We start from the raw sequence: 20547 nt of genomic DNA, 5'->3' as shown, positions 1-20547 counted from the left end.
GAACGAAGACGTATATGTAAGTTGGCATTCCTTTTCGATTTTCTCGAAGAAAAACTGGTAGTAAGCTGAGTGGCGATGATGGGGAGACTCCTTATATCATTAGTCCAACGCATGATGTCGACTGATTTTGGGGTAACAAAGTTTCAGGTCATCCTTCTCACCCAAGGTAAAAAAGAAGCTAGGGCTCATGCTGTTTGTAGCATATTACTCACCAGGCTTGGTGTTATACAGCTCTTGAGGCAGCTCATTAGAAGGTTGCCCGGACTTTTGAATGGATACATGAAGCATCTTCTAGGACTCTGGTAAAATAATTCTCTGATTAAAAGCATTTGCATGTGGGTTGACAACTTGGATAATATGTGTGATTTAGCATCTCTTCGAGCACGTAGGTTATTGACAGCTATTCAATATACAAGTTTTGCGAAATGACAGCAGCAAAATCCTTACGTACCAAATCAAGTTCAATAATGGCATCACAAGTTACCCTGTTTATGTTCGGACTAAGACATCCGCAGTTAATTATACCATTTACACCCAAGACCTGTAATCGACAGGAGACAGAACAAGTAGAATTCGAGTAGAACACAGAGCAGAACACAAATTCGCCCATTTCCTCCGCGTTATTGGAAATTAACATAGAATCTGATAAACTTCGCACTATCGACCGATGCACGATGATTTTCTGCCCAGTTCTTAATGAACCTAATAAAAAGCTTAATCAACACGAATTTGGATACCGAACAGGGTCCCCAAGATCTTATCTACGGATAACTTTTCAGCAAATTGGATTCGAGAAGTGTTTGTACACTATCGCCAGAGGAATGGGGTGTTCTTCCAGGAACATATCCATTAATAACTCTGGTTTCGCGCGATATTATCACGGTTTCTTGAGTTCTGTTCGTAGCAGTAGCGTTTTGCTGAGACTGGTAAGTGTAATTATCATGTATAAATTCTGTGATACAATCCGAACAGCCGCGGTTGGTATTTTAGATGTCTATGCAAGAGTGATATCAGTGAATAATTTGTAGAACATATCTCTGGATAATTCTTGCGCTAGGGAATTCTAACCTGTACACGATCTTGCAGTACGAGGAGGTGTGGTGGATATATGAGTAGGCTGTGTTCAGAATTCGCTCTCGGTGATCTTGCCAACTTGGATGTTATTGATTGAAAATGAGAAACAACGATCCTTGTGATAGGGACTCTGAAGTTTAAGCGTATCTGCAGGAGTTTTAACATCAAATTCCAGTTAAGGAGATGAAGATCCTATTGAGAGATGTAGACCGAGTATTGGACCAACGCAATATGTATTAATGAGCAGATATTGTAGCATAGGGATCCCTTGACAATTGTTGTGATCAGTATTTTGCTGGACCTTCTTTGAGTCACTGGGAATATTGGCTCGCCAATATTTTTCACCCTCCAACTTGGAAATACTTTACAAGGCTCAAATACGACCACTGTCTCCATGTTCCGTGGTACTACAGAGCAACCAGCTATGACAACGCAGTGGAAGACTTTCAGCTGGATGGTCATCTGACTGATTTTCAGCCGAAACTGAAGCTCACTTTATGACCCGTTTTCACCGTTTTGTTTCGCTGAGATATACAATTGATAATTGTCATTTCCCAAGTATCAATACATGATTTACTAACACGTTCACTTGATCCATCAACTGTGAGATGCAAAGCCGCATTTTGATTCATGAAACACGTTAAAAGTGGACAATAATAATGATGCATGCGGCATTCTGCTCGCTGTATGATTTATGATCTGCCCCGCAATGATATCTGGTTTCACATGCCTCCTGCATTCATTGTGTCCATGTCCAGTCGGTAGGTATAGAAGAAGTGCTGCACCTAGGATTGAATACAAATGACAAGGTGTTTGACACGCGCCCTGCTTCCATAGGCTTTACGCTATTCTAGCAATTGTTCCGTCCATAACAGCAGCCTGTAATTTTGAACGTTCGTTGGTGGAATATTGAGATGTTGAAAGAAGGTGCATTTCTGTCAAGGTGTGTTTCAGTTTTGATTAATTCGTATTCAGAGGGAATGCCTTATTTGGGAACATCTGTAGTTTTTATTACCATTGGTGGAAACTATCTAAAACAATAAGCAGCGTTGAGCAATATTTTAAATACTTGGAATGTTTTTTGAAGAAACGTTTTCTCAAAAGTGAGGATGGGGTTGATGAGAGTGTGGAAGAGAATTTTCATTTCTTCTGATGTCTAGAAAGAGGAAAAATACATATAATCCTGTTGAGTTAAAGTATGGAAATTAACATTATCTTTCTTCTCTCACGTGGTAACTCTTCATACAGAAAATATGCATGCAGTTTCAACTCAGTAACTTAGAAAAATTGTACATTGATCTACGAAAAAGCATGGCTAGAAATAATGTCAATTCTGTGAATGGGCAACACCACACGAAGGTTCCTTCTTTGACTTACAGATCGCTTGGCATACCTGCAAAATATATAGACAGGAATATTTTATCTCGGCACATGAGGAAGAATTTACGACTGCGAAAATGTTTTACGAGTAAAGGGATGCTTTCGGAACTGTATTTGAATTTGAGATCTACGAATAATACAGAGCTTTCGATTCATATGCGTTAAGATACTTCAACTATTAGTATCTAGTCTCTTTTCTGCTGTCTTCTGTCGGTCAATTTGCATTCAATAGGTGATCTAGGTGCCTTGTGTGCTCCATATATGGGTTACTTGTTCGGATCCATTCATCGTTGATACAGGTGTCTAGATGCGAAATTTTGACATAACATAATTCTCATAAATTCAAGAGTACCTACCTACATCTTGCCATCCAGTTTCAACGTTTTTATGAATTTCAGTAGATGTAGGATCGCTTCAGAGATTTTCTGTCTCTATCATGCTATAGTAGGATCTAAATGAATTACACTGGCTGTGCTTCTGCTTCAACAACACCTAGAAACTTAGTGTGGCTAGCATTTTTCAAGATTTCAGGAAAAATATCTCTCTCTCTTTAACCCGATGAAACAATAAAGATAAACAATTAAAGAATATCCTATTTCGTGGATCTGGGTGCAACAACTGTCCAACATTACTAGCCAAACAATATTGTCACATACTTTTACGAAATTCCTCATTCTCATCTCTGGAATAACTTTGCATCGCGAATTAGTCGATATAGGTGCAGTCCGACAATGAACCGGTAGATTTTACATGTTCGTGGCGAATTGAATACCCGAAAGAATCGTGAAATATCTCAAATTCTTCTTCCATTCTGCTGTGAAAAGAATCCCATTTATTGCGTGTTTCATCCTCATTGTCTCAAGGATTTTCGGTCCTGCAGTTCTCACGAACTGGACAATTAACCACCTACCTCCTACCGAGGTATTTTTTGAAGACCTATATCTGCCAACATTTAAATATTTCTGAGATTCAATTTTCAAGAAGGATTCTTCATTATTTACTACTCAAAGACCAGCTTTCACGTGAGGAAAACTTACAGCTAGACTTCATTTTTTAAGGCAGTTGTCCCATAGAATGTGTTGAATTTTTTTCATATCATTCATCACAACGAAGGTCAATTCGTCGTGTGAAAATCGAGCTCTGGTCAAAGGTCTACCGACACGAGTCAGAGTAACATATATCGATAAATTAACGTAACCAATGGCCATCTAAAAGACCCCTTAAATGAGCACAAAATCTCCGCAGGAGTCCCACCAGCATATTGCATCCTTCAAGGGTGAAATATCTGCAATGGACTCGGCAACCCTGCCAAAATAGACGCTATGCCACCCTTCTGTAAGGCTCCGAAACGTTGCGCTCGAAGCACCCTAATAAGTACAATAGACAAAACACTGTAAATGATTCACTTTTGTTTTTTGAAGTGTCATAAACAATGGGTAACACTAAACCTCTGTTTCTCCGCTAATGCAGCGATAAAGTTGAATATGGGCCGTGGGAATACAGCCCAGATCTTGATAATGCTTTGTTTTGATCATTTAACGGTTTTGAATGGTTCATTATGGGCGATCTTTGTTTGACGAGAGTGGATTTCTTTGTAACTGTGACGAAATTTTTCTGAAAATACTCGAGTAGCTGCTTCTCAGCGTTCAAAGGGGTTTCCAAGCCTATTCTGGACCCATATCACCTCTTCAATTTATAAGAATTAATTTCTGGACGTGTTTCCAGATCGTGTCTTGGTGGATCTGGATTAAATCCAAATATCAATCCATCAAGCCAAAAAAATGTAGTTCTCTCCGTTGCTGGAACGATAAAAATTCAACAAACTTCATCCCTGAAGAGAAGACTTGATTGACATTCAAATCCCAACCGATAAATCTCGATGTTGTGACAAAAACGTTCACGAAATTATTCTTGATATCACCATACGGGGTACCCAACAGTACAATAGAAGCATTCCAATTTTATGATGAGACCAAAACGAACGCTGCATTGACTGCTGATTTACCCGCTGAACCGTTGACTATACGGAATATATTCAAAAGGCTTGAGTGACATCTTTATGCGCCCATAAAGTTGAAAAAATATTGAGGTTGGGCCATTACTGGTGGTTGGATTCACCCTTGGTGTTGATCTACATAAGTCATTGTAACTGAATATATGAGAAAGGATATAATCCCTTTTTTAAGCACGTGCACTTGAAATGAAGAAAAATAATGCTAGGTGAAGTTTTCGAATGAATCAATATCTAACTTTGTTTGAAAATTAACGACTACTTTGTGTCTTTTCCTGAGTGACTTAAACCAACGAATATCAACCATTAGATACAGCAAAAACTCCATGAGTATAGATGTCTCATCTTCGTTATGTGAATAATAAAAATGGGGTGAATTACTCCCTGGAAACAAATGGCCAGCTACCCCTATCTATTCCCGGAAACAGTTAACCTTATCTGAGTAGATGATAAGTACGCTCCACTCGGTCCCCAATTAAGTAGATTTGAACGGACAATTATTGGGCTTTATCTGGACTTTTCTTCGCATGCACCGGTTTTTATTGACCTTTCCTCAATCGTGAAAATTAACGCAGATTGATGATTTCATTCTACTCTCTCCTTATCTCTTCTATTTTCTTACATCACCAAATAAGTCACAGGATCAAGTTTGGAGGTGATAATCCGTAATTACTGTAGTGAGGGATGCGAAAAGCCTTCCGAGCTATCTGTGATTCCTAAGAAAATACTATTGATGCCAGCTTGCTTCTATCCCTATCAAATAACACCATCGTTTCTGGTTTGATTTTCAATGATGAACCATCAAAACAGAAAATAGCTCCTTCTGATTCTATAGTTGTGAAATTATGAATATATAAGAAACTAATTGATGTGATGCGCCTCACCTATAAAATTTTATACAAAAATCATTAACCCTCCCACAACGTTCCCATAATTCATGAGAGTTGGAAATTTAGGAGCTGGATGTAGAAAATGGAATAGCAAAACAGCAACTTTGTTCTAAAATACCAAAACCTACACCTAAAACCCAAATACTCATCTGGCTAGACATTTCAACAGTGGTGCGAAGCCAACCCATAACATCCAATACAGCTGCAGTTCATAAAGTACATAATACGATACGAATAAACCACTTACGATTGTTCTACACTGTCTGGTGACCACATCGCTCAAATGGAACCCTAAAACGGTCGTTTGTTAAACGCAAGAATAACCACTTCTAGTGCCACCTGAAGGGCAAAGATAGGAGAGTTCACTCGAGAACATGAGTGGCCATTATATTTCACATACGCATGAAATTTGTGACAATTTCATTGTGTTTCCGGTCGGAGTTGAAACTACAATAACCTCTCCTAATCTCCGATCCATCTGAAGTTTGAATTATTTGAAAAACGGGGAATAAAGTCAGTTTTAGGGAGCATTCGATACAAAAGATTGATCTCAGAGTAGATAAAGTTATTTTCCTGTTAAGTGGGTTTTGTTAGGCGAGTCAGAATTTATGATGGCATGGTATTTGAAGGGAATTCTTGTAAACCACTTGATCTTTTATTCGGTAACAAAGGAAAACCTCTAATAGGGTATTTTTCTGATTTGACGTCATTCTCTACTGCATACCCCATTGTCCCTTGAGGTAGAATTGGCAATTGTTAGAGAAAGTAACAGAAAAAACAACAAAATCGACCAAACGGTTTATTAGCAGTTCAAATGTTGACAGGGTCACATGTTCTTGCATTATAAAAGAATGGTTAATTATTTTATGGTATACTTTAGGTATTTGTTATAAACAAGAACGACTAGTGAAGCTTGACGCTGGAGTCTAATTTAGCAAACGCTTCATAGAGGTAGGAACATTGAACACAATGAAAAATGAACTTTTATCGGTGTCACAATCAAAATTGATGGTTGAACCGTGCCATAATTCCTTTTTACCGCCTTATGTTATACCCGAAAGAATGGAGGTAATCATTTGGTACAGAGCGATCTTAGGCTGAGATTGAATTAGGATTTTAACACCCCTTGTTCCAGATAACAGATTTCAGTAGCCGTTAACGCACCGACTTTAAAGTTATCTGAAAGAAAATCTTTAAATTTAATTGGTAGCATTTGCGGCTGTGCGGGTATTGTAAGAAATATTCCCATCATAGAAGGGGCTTTCGTATTTCGAGACATTTGCCGATTCCTGCTTCGTGTAGCTATTATTTGTTTCGATTATCGCTTTGACTAAAGTAAAAAAAATTCATTCCACATTGCTCTCGATTCATATAAACAAAATAATAGCAGAAACAGTTTCTCTAAAATTCCGTAAAAAGTTTACAAAGCCAAGTCTTTAAAATATCCCTAACGTTCTAGCTAAAGACGAACGAGGAAGGATCTTTGTACTTTTTCCAAGCAATTTTTCCATTGGCCACTCTAGACAAGGTCCTATTTATTTTTGGAAATCGTATCCTGAAAACCCCACTTAAAATTTTTTTATCATATTCATAGGGAGCCTATTATTTTCAAATACCCAGGGTCTGCACTAGGAAGCAGAAGGCCCCGACTATTTAAATTCATTTTTATAAAAAACAATATAAAAGTACTAACGAGAATTTGGGTCGTATCCCATTCGATACAGCCAACTCCTTATCTCCCCAAAATCACACTCGATTGTGCAACAAAATATCACTCTCAGCCAACAAATTCGCTCAGTTGGAGACCGCCAGATGCCCTCTCCTCCGTGGAGTATCGTAGTTCGATTGCGTGTGAACGGGGTGGTCCTAGTGCTCTTATCTGATCGTTGGTACGCCGCTGGATGCCACTTCGCTGCAGAAGTTTGGGGTTGTGATTTTAATGTTGCCTGATCAGTATGAGAAAACTGGTCTTCCTGAAACAGAATAACGGTTTTAGATTGATTATTTCGAATTATGGATGCTATCTCAAGAAAAATACTCAATTGGCAGAAATATCCGTTCTTCCAATTTTTAATCCTACTTGATTTCCACCACATGGGCATAAAGTTATTCAAAAACTATAAATTGGTCTTCAAAGTCTGAATACACATGCAGTATATCACAAATTTTCCCAATTGAAAATCAAAAACAATCTGGAGATTCTATCAGCCTTGTCCATTTCACTACCTAAACAAACAAAAATAGGCTTTCGAAGTTCTTCAGTAATTATATTTCAGTATTCATCAGAGCTATACTGATATATATGTACATTGAAATCAGTACAATGTGGTAGCGCCATCTATTGACATTATCATTATTTCGGGAATGCCGCCATATTTGGACACCTATTGGTTCAATCTTGAACTTAAGTGTGACTTTGTGCAGTAAATTGTAGTTGCTGCGACATCTGTGTTCTCAAAATCGTGCTGTGGTGTATTACTGGTTTAAAGGAAACGTCCTACAACCCTACAAGTCTTCAACTCTACAGTTTTCTACCGAAGATTCAACAATTTTGTTTCTCAAACGAAAATTAAGAATGAAAAAATACGACAAATACGTGAATAATAATGAAGAAAACAAGAAAACAGCAGGAATTAAAGAAATATTGAATAACTCCATGCCCCAAAGAGATTATGTTAGAAGGTATTCAATAAAGGAGAAATATGATTTGCAAGACAATTATGAATGGAATAGTAGAGGAAATACGAATTTCAAGAGTTCTCACCAATTGATTGTTCCAAAAAATGAATTATATTTATCGCAGACATGTAATAAAAACTGCAAAGCAACAAAAATATACAGTAAGAGGAAGAGGAAAAATAACAACAAGCAAATTTCTATTGACGAATATTTAAGTGCAACAAAAAATATTCAATGTGATAAAATATCCTCCCAATACCTAACAAATTCACCATCAACTCATAAATCAGATTCAAATACACCAAATGGAGCAGACCATGGGGTTTCTTCTTCGGTAAATATCAAATCGGAGGAAAACTCCCACTTCAATATTAATGTTGCTTTACAACTGAGTTCTCAGATTTCATATTCTCATTCGATAGATACCATACCAAAAAGAAAGATATCAGAGTATTTTCCTCTGAAAAAATACATCCATAAAAAAAGATTGCCAGAAAAACCATCAAAGTGGATTTCTCTCAATTTGTTGGAGGAAAAAGCTACTGATAAGAAGTCAAATGAAAGTTTAAACTCCTCTGCTAATATTTCATCTAGACCTGAAAAATTCAGTCATCATGAATATTCTAGTTCGGACAGAATTGATTGGGTCAGCAGAGGATTACGAAGAGATAAAATTGATTGTGAACTTTCTATTCCAAAAAGTGAACTTTTTGTCAAGAATAATTGCTCGAGCACTGAACAAAACTCAACTTATAAAAATAAAAGGAAAAAAAGAAAATATTATCCAGACAACAAAAAAAAGATAAGACAAACTACTTTATATGACTCTTTCATGAAGAAATATGATAATTTGATGAACGAAAATAAGGATTCGAAATTAGATAAGGCATCGAAGAATAAACATTTTGATACTAATGAAAAATCGACAACCACAGGTAGTCCATTGAAAACATACAATAAAGAACAAATATCATGCGTTAAACATGATGAAAATTCTTCTAGAAATACTATAAAATCGAAAGATATTTCACCTCCTTGTGGCTCAAGTGAGAAGTACGATAATGATCTTAATGGCAAATCGATATCAATCAATACAATTGGATTTCAAAGTCTCATTTATGAGAAAGATATGCCTGAAAGTAACACTATCATAGGTTTTGTTAAACCTAACGAATTGAAAGATGATCAACTACATGCTTCTCCTACTGATTTGAGTGAAACAAGTATAGTGGGTGAGCAACAGATAATGAACATAAAGAAAAATTATGAGTGTTCTCAACAGGAATCGCAAGAAATAGATAATATTATACCGGAGTTAAGTTCACAAAAAGAGATTAGGAATAGTTTATTGTATAAGGAATATGTAAGCAGTAGTTCACATTTAGGAAACGATTGTTCAAATAAGCCATCATCTAATAGTGGAAATATCAAGGATATGGCTAAATGCAATCTGCATTCTTCATTTGAATATAACACAATTGAAAAAAATATCAGAGATACTGTATTGAGCGACAGCAAATTGAAGGAGTCTGAAGAAGTTCCTCAGATAATTAGAGGAACAGAAAAATTGGTAGATAAAAATGATACAGACAACAGGAAGAACCTTGTTTCACAAATTCCAAAAATCAAATTACAGGAACCCTTTATTGTCTCTTCGTATCATCTACTCAAAAGTGTATCAAGCCCAGTTATCAAAGATCTTGAATGTCGAGAATACTTGAGGGATTTAGTCAGTAGTAATCAACTAGAGAAATCATCTAGTTTACCTGAAGATATCCCAAACTCTTATCATGCCGCACATCAAGAGTGTTCCCAAGAAAATTTCCTCCACTTCTGGGAAAATATTCTGTCTCAGAATCAAGAAGACTGCTCTCAAAATGTATCCAATAGCCCTGCTATTGGAGCTTCTTCCCACAATATCCCACGAAGAGCTCAACCTAATGCGCAAGATGGCTCTGAAGTATTTCAGTATATATTAAGTCAAGATTGTGTGAACTCCGATGCACTTGTGAATAATGCAATCAAAAACATGAACAATCTGAGTCAAAAAGTCACGGAAAAGAGAAATTTGATATTCGATAGCAACAAAAACGCCAACAAACTATTGGAAATCGCCTTTAAGATTTATTCCCAACATAAGGAAAAATCCATTCTGTCCAAGGCACAATCTTCAGTATGTCAGCGATTTTCAAAACTCAGTGTAACAAAAAAAATCGAAGGTCATGTATGCATTTATAGGATAATTAAAAACGGGGATGGTAAAAATGAGTTTTCTAGGAATGAAACAGTTAGATTATGGAATGATCCTGTTTCCAAAAGTTCGATATCAGAATCTGATGGAAACATTTTGTCAGGATTGAAGGAAATATGCGAAAATATATCATACCTTCATGATGAGTCAAACGATGGTCTACTTATCTCGGTCAAAACTGAAAATGATATTGAAAATCGAATCATGAGTATTTTTGAGCGAGTATTGAACGACCTAAATGAGAAAAAGTCGCCATGTTTGGAAATTCGACGACAAACATTTGAAGATTGCGTTCTTGTGCATGATAGGTAATATACTAAAATATTAGGCTGAAGGAGCATCGTTCATCATGTGGAAAAATTCCTTATTTCAGTCTCCAATTTTTTGCAGATTGGAATTGAAATCTGAAGAGAACCCAAAAATGATTAGGGTGAAGTATAAGAGTACTTCGAGTCAATTTAAGTTTTGTTTAATGATGTATGTGTTGGCTAAAGTACTCCAGGTCCTAGAAACCAACTCTAAGACCACTAGACGAGAACTTTACTACCAAATAAAGCATCTGGTATTGAATCAGAGCTATATTGATCGAGCTGTGAAAGCAGTTTGTTACATGTTATGCGTTGGACCCTGGGAGTTGAACATAGTTGCTCATAAAGGACTGATATTTGGCGATTTGAAAATTGTCATGTCTTCAAACGAGATTGTTGACTGTAATATACCAGGTGGAATTTCTTTGAATTAGTTTAATTCTACGATTATTCAACTATTTTTGTAGGTACTTTGATACCTCAAGACATTGATGAAATTGTAGAATTGAGATCTTCAGCTTACTTCATTTTAGTGGTTGAAAAGGAATCGATATTTTATAAGCTACTCGAAGAAGATCTTCCTAATAAACTTGTTCGACCTTTTCTCATGATTACAGTTAGTTTTAAACTTTTCAACTGGGTTTTTTAAGTTCCTACCTTGCTTGAGAATATACAGAAAATTTTTTTAGGGAAAAGGCTTTCCGGATTTGAATACACAACTGTTTTTGAAGAAGCTATGGATCATTATGACAATTCCAGTATTTATTTTCACAGATGCTGACCCTCATGGGGTTAATATAATGATGACATATAGATTTGGTTCTTTGGTGAGTTTATACCTCCTAGTTATATCAAGTCTGTTCAAAATAATTCATCGGGGACGATTATTTTGCCATTACTTGAACTTTAAGTCATAGCTGTATTCTTTTACAGGCTAATGTTCATTTATCGAAACAGCTTGCTGTTCCAAAAGCCCAGTGGTTGGGTGTGTTTCCCTCTGAGATCGTTAAATTGAATGCAGACAAACAATCATTGACAGAAACTGAGAGAACCTTAGTACGGAATTTATTGAAATCACCTTATATGAAGATTAATTCAAAGATTGAAAAGGAACTGAAAATAATGCTAGAATCTGGGTACAAAGCAGGAATTGAAGGAATAATTAAAAATAATACATTTCTGAGTGAATTTTATTTTCCGTTGAAATTTCATAACAAAGATTTGATATAACATTTTACGTTGTACCACAACAATAAATTCTCTGATCAGCAATTAAAACAACACTTGTAATTTTTAAACAAACACCAAAAGTGACATTATTATGAGAATTGACCAGTCATATCAACATGGTATGTCTGTATCAGAGTTTCAATAGGTACATCATCGGTCAGCAGAGGTTGTGGAGAGCAAAGCTCTAATATATTTATATCCTCTTCAATTTCTAACGAGTGCCTGATAATATTTTGATCTTCCTCCCCCAGTTTCGTAATTTTATCTATATAAAGCTTCTCTTTTTTGTTGAGGGAATACATTTCTTTGGAAAAATCAGAATTTCTGAATACATTGTTTTTTTTGTCGTTCACTACAATCAAACAACTAGCAGATTTGGTATTTTTTCGTAATGAATGTTTTGAGCCCTCAATAGGATCTAATAAGTGGGAAGTGGAAGCTGTACAAGGCAAGTTGCATTGCTGAACAAGATTCGTGTAGAACATATGGCAGTTTGGGACATGTGTGTATCTTGATGATGTAAAGGATTCTGCACTCCTGATACTACCCATACTTTTTGTCAGGTCAATCAATGAATAATTGTCATTCAACTTATAACTTCCAACGTAAATGACTGAATCTGTTGATGAGGAAGTCGATAACTTTCTGCTCATTTCATCGCGTGAAATTAGATTTTTGTCCATACCATTGAGTCTGTTGAATATTGTTTTCAATTTTTTGCTCCGATTTGTAGAGGGTGCTTTTAGATTTGAAGCCTTTACTGGCGCATAAGTTGAGGTAGCACTTTCATTCAAGCGTTTCTTGGAAATCTACAATATAATACAGAGTTGTAAATTCCATTATTCAACATACTACAAGGTTTTACTCTTGGCATTTTCTTCCGTCACATTTAGTAAAGAATTGTTTCATAATCTCACAAAATAAACGTTTGATTTTTCAAGAAAAATTGAATTGTGAAGTAAAATTCGACGCAAACGTAGTTTCTTTCAAACTACACAGCGCAGTCATTTCAAATTGTGACGGTTTACTTGTGCAGTTTGGGCCAATCACGTCGCGTTTCGATAGACAGCGCGGCCCGTTCGGATGTTTCCGGTAAGCGTCGTCGAATATGTCAAATTCGAATGGTTACCGCCAATTTGAAGAAATTCAAATTTTATTATTCTTTGCAGGAATTCTGCCTTAAAATCAGGGTATTCGATTTCTGTTTTAGGATCTGAAGTGCATATAAGTTGTATTGTATATTCCAGAAAACCAATTATTGGATGATTGAGTGAAAAATTGCACTTCAGAGAGCTTTAATTTTGAAGCGAAGTGGAAAAAGGAAAAACAAAAAATTCGCATTTCTCGTGAACAGCGTCTGAGAAATTTCCAGCCCCTTGCTGAGATAACAAGAAAACACAAATTTTCTTAACGATTTATTCATTGCAAACATTTCTTCATTGTTTTCTTATAATACAAAAACGGAACATTTAACATTCCATCATCTAACATGATCTAACAGAACAGTTAATAAGATACTTTAATGGTAATTGGTGTTCTCCACATTATTTTACAAACACGGTGTACAACAATTATTTCAGGCAACAATACGAAAAATTTATTCGTTTACTTGAATTAGAAATGAAATGAGAATTCTATTCATATGAAATTCAACGGTTCTGGAAGATTGACTTGAAAAACTGAGTTTGTGATAATAAAATATGAAATCTATATAAGCAATGTCAATAAGTTCACCTTTGATTGATTAGTTCGGATTGAAATGGAACTCTTTCAATGTGAATTTTCAATTCACCGATCGTAAAAAGAATAGTGTTATAAGATTTTGATAATTTTTGAAATCAGTTTGTATCTACAAGAATGATTTATGAAAATCATGCTGTTCGATTTCAACTTCGTCAACTAGGTTATCATGATATGATAGTATGAGCTCAAACCGTCTCTTTTTACAAAAGCTGGCTTTTCCAAATACATATGATTTCGTTGGAATCTTTACTATATAATTAAGTATTAGAATAATAGAGTAGCAAAAGCCTTAGTTAATTTTTATAAGATATACCTGCTCGAACATTAATTTTTTTTCTATAAAATATAAAATTCAGAAGAAGCTTGTTGGACAGTTGATACAAGGTGTTCCATTCTCGGTGAAATAGTAGTGTTTTACCGAGCTCAATTTGTTACGACCGACGTCTCTTTTTATAAAATGATTCGTTGATTTTTTAAACCTTCGAGCTGAAGAGGAATACGATTTTTCGTTTTTCGAATAATTTAGATGTATTATATTGAGGCTTTTCTAAATCACCCTGTGCATTTTACCATTTCGTAACTAAATGCATTTTGATCTTCTGATTATCTCACAATGGAAATATCTGTCTATTTTTTTATTATAAATATTTGCCTCTACATTTAATACCTATAGTTCCTATTGAACAGGAAAAAACTCCAGCGAAGGTTTAAAAATAATGATTGACAGCCTTAGTACAAGATTCACATTCATTCAAAAAGTATTGCCGAAATCAAAATATATTTTTCATCGAGTAATTCCTCAAGAACTATTCTATGCTTTCAGTAAAAAAGATAAGTGAATAAAATCTGTTAAAATTATGTGAAAATCATACTCATCTCAATAAAATCAGAATTTTTGAATAGATAGTTTATGTAATGAAAAAATGACAAGTCTGTTTCTATTTGTGCAGACTTTTAGTGCTAGAAGTAGGCCGACAATATAAAATGGGGAAAAAAAGTGTAATTTTTTCAATATTGATTTTTTTTCCTTCCTATCACTATTCATTTCCACTTTTCCAACGAGAATGATAATCCATAAAAGGTTCTACATACCTTAAAGTGTTCTAATGAGTACATTTATAATATACTTTAAAAAATATGGATGAAAGGCTTATCGAAGATGATTGAACTTTTTACTCTAACGATTGTCATTCGGCCATGAAAAAGCACAAGGCAATAATATATAAAGCTGTATAAAAGTGATTCTTGAACAAATAAAAGTCTTTAATACAATCCTCATTCATAGTTGGCTTGTTTGAAAAACTCAAGAAAAATCAGAATATTTTCACAACTTATTATATGCTTACAGGAAATCGAAAGGTTTCCACTGAAATAAGTTACTAGAGGTCATAACCACCCTTTATTCCTCTGTTAGCCATAAATCTCACTGAATTTTTTCGCTATTTGAATAATTTTCTCAAAATTTGCTACATAAAAAAATTTAAATTGAATTTAATTTTATTTTTATATTGGAATGAAACTGCTGGAACTTTACTGGATAACAGTATGGGACTCATTATTGTCTTTATTCATAAAAAAAAATATTTTCTGATATCAAGTCATTGGAAATAAAAAAATATACATTGAAACGACTCTTTGTATGTGTTAGTAACCTCTAGCAAGACCAAATGAAGTTTCACAATTATATTCGAAGAAGAAAATGTTTCTTAATTGATAATCACGAACTGCCAACATCGACACATTTCACAACCATTTTCAAACATTACAAATCTAGGAGAAGCTCGGAATTCAAGTATTTTCTTATTAAAATGACAACGATAGTAATTGACATGTTCTCTCCTAGTATCTATACTTATTCTTTATAAAATTCAACAAACACGTGCAGTCAAAAAAATTACAGACCTACGAGATGGACACCTTCGTTTTTCGAAAACACAACTTTCGTTATGTAAAAAGTAGAATAACATTGCCTAATATATCTGTGAATTTGAAACGAAGAATCCCACAGCCCAGGTCTGCAAAATTGTTTGGCCTGCTGTATAAAAGATCGAAGGCAGAAACAGTAATTTTAAAATTAATTAACGACAAACTATAGATCAAACATTTAAACATCCAGATGATTTTATACATAATGAGGGCGAACTCTTAATCAGTTAGACTAATTTGATTCTCAACCATTTCTAACGTTAGCTTATAATAATTATTTTTATGAAATAATGAAATTCTGTTCAATTGCTTCAGTAACATTTTTGAGGGAAAAATTTAAGATCGAGTATAAATTCATTTTATTCATGATCATTTTGAAAAGTTATCGTAAGAAAAAGTTCAGTGGAATCATTCAGTTTGATATTTGATGCAAATGAGTGAAAAAAATGTGGTTGCTCAGTGGTATATTTTATTCTTTCGTTATCGCTTGCTAAGTTGAAATCTCTATAGTTCCTATTTTGATTTGAATTTTTTCTAGCCATTATCTTGAAGTGGAGGCCCACATTTATCTGCTTTATTGATTAAACGAATCATATATATGTATATCGATTGACTCTTTTTTCATTGGTTTATTTTGTGTCACGAAGAGAGTATCTAAATACCAATATCATCAATGAAAAAAATTGGGTAAGATAAAAAGGGCAGGAAATTGAAATAAAACAGCCTCGAGAAAACAGTGGGGAAACACAAAAATACGTTTAGATGACAATAATGAAATTGTTAGAGTGAAAAAAAATCATAAACATAATAGTTTCAGAAAATTTTCAACCCCTCGATGAAGAGAAAACAGAACAACTCCAGACAAAAAAACAAAGAAGAAAATTCTGCTTTTTATTTTCAGACAATCAATCAAAATTTCATTAATTCATTTAGGTACTCTATTACTCCCGCCACAGAGTTCAACATACAAGAGAGAGACAGCTCCCGTCAGTTTCTCAAAACTATTCTACGAAGCTGGTTTTGCTCTATGTTTGCAGTCTTAAAAAGGCCATGAATCGGTGGTAGAACAACAGCCGATTGGCCAACCTTCAGGTGTCTGCTTCTCTATCTTTGCTAGTTTCGTCGGAATCTAAACTAAGGCACTCTTCAAAAAATTCTTGCATTGAACGGTAGACGTGTTCCAACACGCCCAACAGTTCGTGGCCCTCATCAGCGTAGCTCTGGAAGTTTTGAGAATCAGAGAATATATTCCCACACCAAAAATACCCACACATCGAATATGAATGATAACGGAGTAAAATCCGACATTTTAACTCCGCCATTTTGACCTCCCATTTTGTTTTTCTTAAAAACGAGCACACCTGCAAAATTTAGGTTAGAATGACCTTACCTGATACCGAAAAAGGATTCCGGCATCTGTCAGCGCACGAGCCAACTGAACGCCATGTTGATACGGTGTGGTGAGATCTGCCAAACCGTGGATAAGGAAGAACGACTGTCTGGGAATGTTTTTTGCTCGTTGCGTTGCATCAGCCTCAACGTAGCCCTTGTAGTTGTCGGTCGGAAGACCTAATATTCTTTCCGTGAATGCGGAATCTGCACAAAACGCGTGAGTTAATATCACATAAAAAATCGGAGAATCAGGAACTAACACTACCAGCGAATCTTTTCTTTTCCAAAATCATCTGATATCAGAGCCCTTCATCTCTTCTGTTAGACTAATCTACCTCCTATTCCTCATTACACTTACTGTAAAACAGCCAATCAGCAATCGGACTAACTGCAACGCCACACTTGTACACTTTCTGCTGGTTCCCCAACCCAAGAACCATAGTGGTTACATAGCCACCGTAACCCCAACCCCACAAACCCACGCGCGTCTTGTCCAAATATTTGTACTTTTCGAACAGATACTGCAGAACTGACACTTGGTCCTGCACTTCTACACCCCCCAGTTGGTGGTATAAGGCTTTGTCACTAAGTCCACTAGCACCTCTTACGTCTAGTTTCACGTAAACTACGTCGCTGTGGCTCGACATATAAGTGCCCCAGTCCACTTCGTACTCGTCAGTCACAGCTTTGCTGCCAGGCCTGCCATTACTGAAACAGAATATATATATAATAGATGAAGCCTGTGCTATGGACTACCATCTACGAAGACTCTAAGCCATGTGGTTGGAATGTATAATTAAACAGAGAGGCACAATTCATATATTTATGATAAAATGGTCTACCATTGATAACTCACACTTCAACAAGAACAGGATAAGCAGCATCTCTCAGCTCTTCTCGCCAACTTGGAGGTAGCAACATCTGGACCTGCGCCCTGTTTCCCTGCGGTAATGGGACCTCCAAGAACCTCTGCTTGGGAAGGGCCAGCTCCTGCAGGCGTGGAAGATGTGTGATTCTGGAATCGTAGAGCACCTTCAGCAGACGGTGCGTTGTGGCGTTGTGAACGCCAGCTAATGGAAGACCTGGTCCTTCACACTGAAGAACGTAGTAGGCATGACTGGAAGGCGATGTACGGGGACTAACCTAAAAGGAAGACGATTTGGTTGAGCTGACCCATTGGAAATGAATGAAATTCAGAATAAATCTACGGCGAAGCCTCAACTCACCAGTGCATTAAAATGAGTGCAATTACCATACAAATATCTACTACTCCACAGCACATCTGATAAGTCACAAGTGATACAGTGGGATTCTAAACGTCTAGGATCATCTGTTGATGGATCGCGGACAACGAAAAGATGTCTTTGTCCTGGTTTGTTCTCGTCTGTTGCTAAATAGTATCTGGAAAGGAATGTTCAGATTATAGTGTATCGAATCGTCCAGAATTCTACTCTGTAGCAGTGATTCTCTGTTTTTTCTCTTTTTTGCCAAGAATTAGGAAAGATTGCATGATTTTCCCGCTAGACAGTCTATGATAACATCCCGTATTTTGCATCATTGACATACCAGATAACGCTAAATGCAGTATTCTAATTTTCCAATAATTGGATTTGCTATCTCCATTTGCGGTTGACGCTCAGCGAATTGGATGCTCAACAGCTGTCGTTTCGATTCGCGGGAGGGGGAAACTGGCAGAGGGACAAATACCAATTATCTCTTTTCGCTATAATCTACGGGGAATGAAATCAAATTTTGGGCATCATAATTCACTTATATTAACAGGATAACTGTGTGATGATATAGAGATGAGAAGGAACAGGGTCATTGGTCGTGTTTTACTGGTAATTGCCGCTCGATCTGACGAGGTTTTTTGGTCTATATTTTCCAGTTAGTGATTTCCATAAACTAACCAATAATAATCAGATGAGTTTTCGATCTTTTTCATTGAAGTCATCTGAAGAGCACAAGGGAGCTAGTGAAGGGGGAAGTTTTCAGATATTAGTCCTACTGGCTTTTTTGCATGTTGACCATGAAATACCTCCATTCATATTTGGTCGAGCTTATATAGACCCCTCACGCACTGCAGAAGTTGTAAAATTGAAGAAGAGTCTATGGAACATATACTATACCACTGTTCTAGGCTTGTTCCTTGAGTAAGTCCATCCTAAGGTAGACTCAAGGCACGAAGGTATTCTGTCTTGTTTTCAGACTCCTTCTTCATCAGATTTACCGATTCTGTGAATCCCAGTAGGTGTTTGAAACCATCCCAAGGGATGGTTTCAACAAGTTGAACAACTACCACCACATGGGCAAGAGCTCTTTGGGACTCTACTGAAGTGTTTTTTCTTCCCTTTGGCATATCTCATAATTCGGAAAAACACATTTTGCCGTATAGGGTCTTTTTTGTGTGTATTTCAGCACCTTCCACTTACATGAGGTTATCATAGGTGTCCCACGATAGTATCCTGTCGACTTCGTGTCTGCCATGACCAAGTACAGCGATGTGTTGTCTTGTGACAATAACATGCTTGATATGGGTATAAGTTCCGGTGTTTCCCTCACGGACCTGTGCTAGCACCAGAAAGCTGTCCCCATCTGGTGAAAAGGTGGGTTGCTCCTGGACTTCCAGCCATGAATGTTCAAAGGCCCTCTCGGTGTGAATCTGAAAAAGAAAGGAGTGAAGTTTGTTTTCTAGCCTATCCAGATATTCTTATTTTGGTGCTGTCGAATTTTATTCGCTGTCATCAAATCCGATCTACATTTTAGCTACTGTTTTACGGACTTATCTAACGACTGCAGAAGTTTGTCGAACACATGTCAGATAGCTCTCATATTTTTTCTGCGTGGCTAAGCGATGTTGACGAACTTTAATGGCCAAACTTTAACCCCTTGGTTTTTTCCGCCCCGTTCCCATTGTTGTCAATATTCCAATGTTTTATTCGAGAGAATATCAGTTATACCGCCAGTTCGGAATAAAAGTTTGCTGTGGTAAACATAATAAAATCCTGGAACTCTCCCAAAAGTGGGCGGACGAAATTTTAATCAGAGATTTCTTCTCGAGCTGGATCTACAGCGTTGAAATGAACTTTTATCAGAACTTGTAGTTTGATAACCTCTTCCAGCTCGAGCTCTTTGAAATGGATTCGAAGTCATGCTTTTATGATATATACGTTTATGATTTTTCTCGACGATAGTGGTCCTCTCATTCATTTTGTCATTGGTCATGCGGAACTTTTCAACCTTTTTCGGTTGTGAACTCTTGTAACGTTCTAATTTTTTGTTCACCGATGAAGAGATAATTTCACAAGTAATTTATTGTTCGGAAAAGGTGTAGGGTGTCCCAATGAAGTACTGTTCCCGACCCAGAATTGGTAACTTACTACAAACATAAAACTCAGAACTTACTCACCTCTATACAGGTCCAATTGGGCGCTAAGCAAGTTGAAACTATACTCAAATTCTGGGCCCTGTTCATCCACACAACTGCTAGATGTGTATTCTTCTGACAAATCCAACCAGCTGACGTCAGATAATAATCCCTGAAATAGCAAAACTCTGCCATGAATATTGGCGACATGATAATAGGTATTCGAGGTATTAGATGGTTAGTTTTGGAAAAAGTTCCAATACTCAATGAGATATAAATCGACTTGTCCTGAAAAC

At 36.3% G+C, this 20547-nt stretch overlaps 3 protein-coding genes across 8 annotated transcripts in view; 1 reads left to right on the top strand and 2 right to left on the bottom strand.

The window, feature by feature from the left end:
- The first annotated feature begins 7908 nt into the window (after positions 1–7908).
- LOC123312054 lies at positions 7909–11871 on the top strand. Its single transcript, XM_044896249.1, has 5 exons — positions 7909–10593; positions 10676–11007; positions 11061–11209; positions 11283–11420; positions 11527–11871. The coding sequence occupies exons 1-5, from the start codon at positions 7931–7933 to the stop codon at positions 11821–11823; spliced, it is 3579 nt and encodes a 1192-aa protein (XP_044752184.1). The 5' UTR covers positions 7909–7930; the 3' UTR covers positions 11824–11871.
- LOC123312055 lies at positions 11766–12848 on the bottom strand. Its single transcript, XM_044896250.1, has 2 exons — positions 12689–12848; positions 11766–12632 (listed from the first exon to the last, which is right to left on the bottom strand). Exons 1-2 carry the CDS (start codon positions 12695–12697, stop codon positions 11913–11915), a joined length of 729 nt encoding a protein of 242 aa, XP_044752185.1. The 5' UTR covers positions 12698–12848; the 3' UTR covers positions 11766–11912.
- Positions 12849–16313: 3465 nt separating this feature from the next.
- The window catches only part of LOC123312205 (dipeptidyl peptidase 4), a 50936-nt gene continuing 46702 nt past the window's right edge, over positions 16314–20547 (bottom strand). For all 6 annotated transcript variants that reach the window (XM_044896499.1, XM_044896498.1, XM_044896502.1 and 3 more), the window contains 7 exons: positions 20294–20423; positions 19317–19546; positions 18111–18285; positions 17741–18027; positions 17243–17592; positions 16883–17088; positions 16314–16712 (listed from right to left, as the gene is read on the bottom strand). In XM_044896499.1, coding sequence (XP_044752434.1) covers positions 16581–16712; positions 16883–17088; positions 17243–17592; positions 17741–18027; positions 18111–18285; positions 19317–19546; positions 20294–20423 — 1510 coding nt within the window. In that variant the 3' untranslated portion in view covers positions 16314–16580. The remainder of the gene's footprint in view (positions 16713–16882; positions 17089–17242; positions 17593–17740; positions 18028–18110; positions 18286–19316; positions 19547–20293; positions 20424–20547) is intronic.

The sequence above is a fragment of the Coccinella septempunctata genome, chromosome 4 (genome assembly GCF_907165205.1).
Source record: "Coccinella septempunctata chromosome 4, icCocSept1.1, whole genome shotgun sequence".
NCBI lineage: Eukaryota > Metazoa > Arthropoda > Insecta > Coleoptera > Coccinellidae > Coccinella > Coccinella septempunctata.
The sequence above is the reverse complement of the archived record's forward strand: the minus strand, read 5'-3'. Positions and strand labels throughout refer to the sequence as shown.

What these genes read in the sequence shown, in the direction of transcription:
- LOC123312054 (XM_044896249.1), top strand. Translation starts at nt 7,931, where the DNA reads ATGAAAAAATACGACAAATACGTGAATAATAATGAAGAAAACAAGAAA. An exon ending in TGCGTTCTTGTGCATGATAG is followed by an intron (nt 10,594 to 10,675) that starts GTAATATACTAA and finishes AATTTTTTGCAG; the next exon opens with ATTGGAATTGAAATCTGAAG. An exon ending in CATATAGATTTGGTTCTTTG is followed by an intron (nt 11,421 to 11,526) that starts GTGAGTTTATAC and finishes ATTCTTTTACAG; the next exon opens with GCTAATGTTCATTTATCGAA.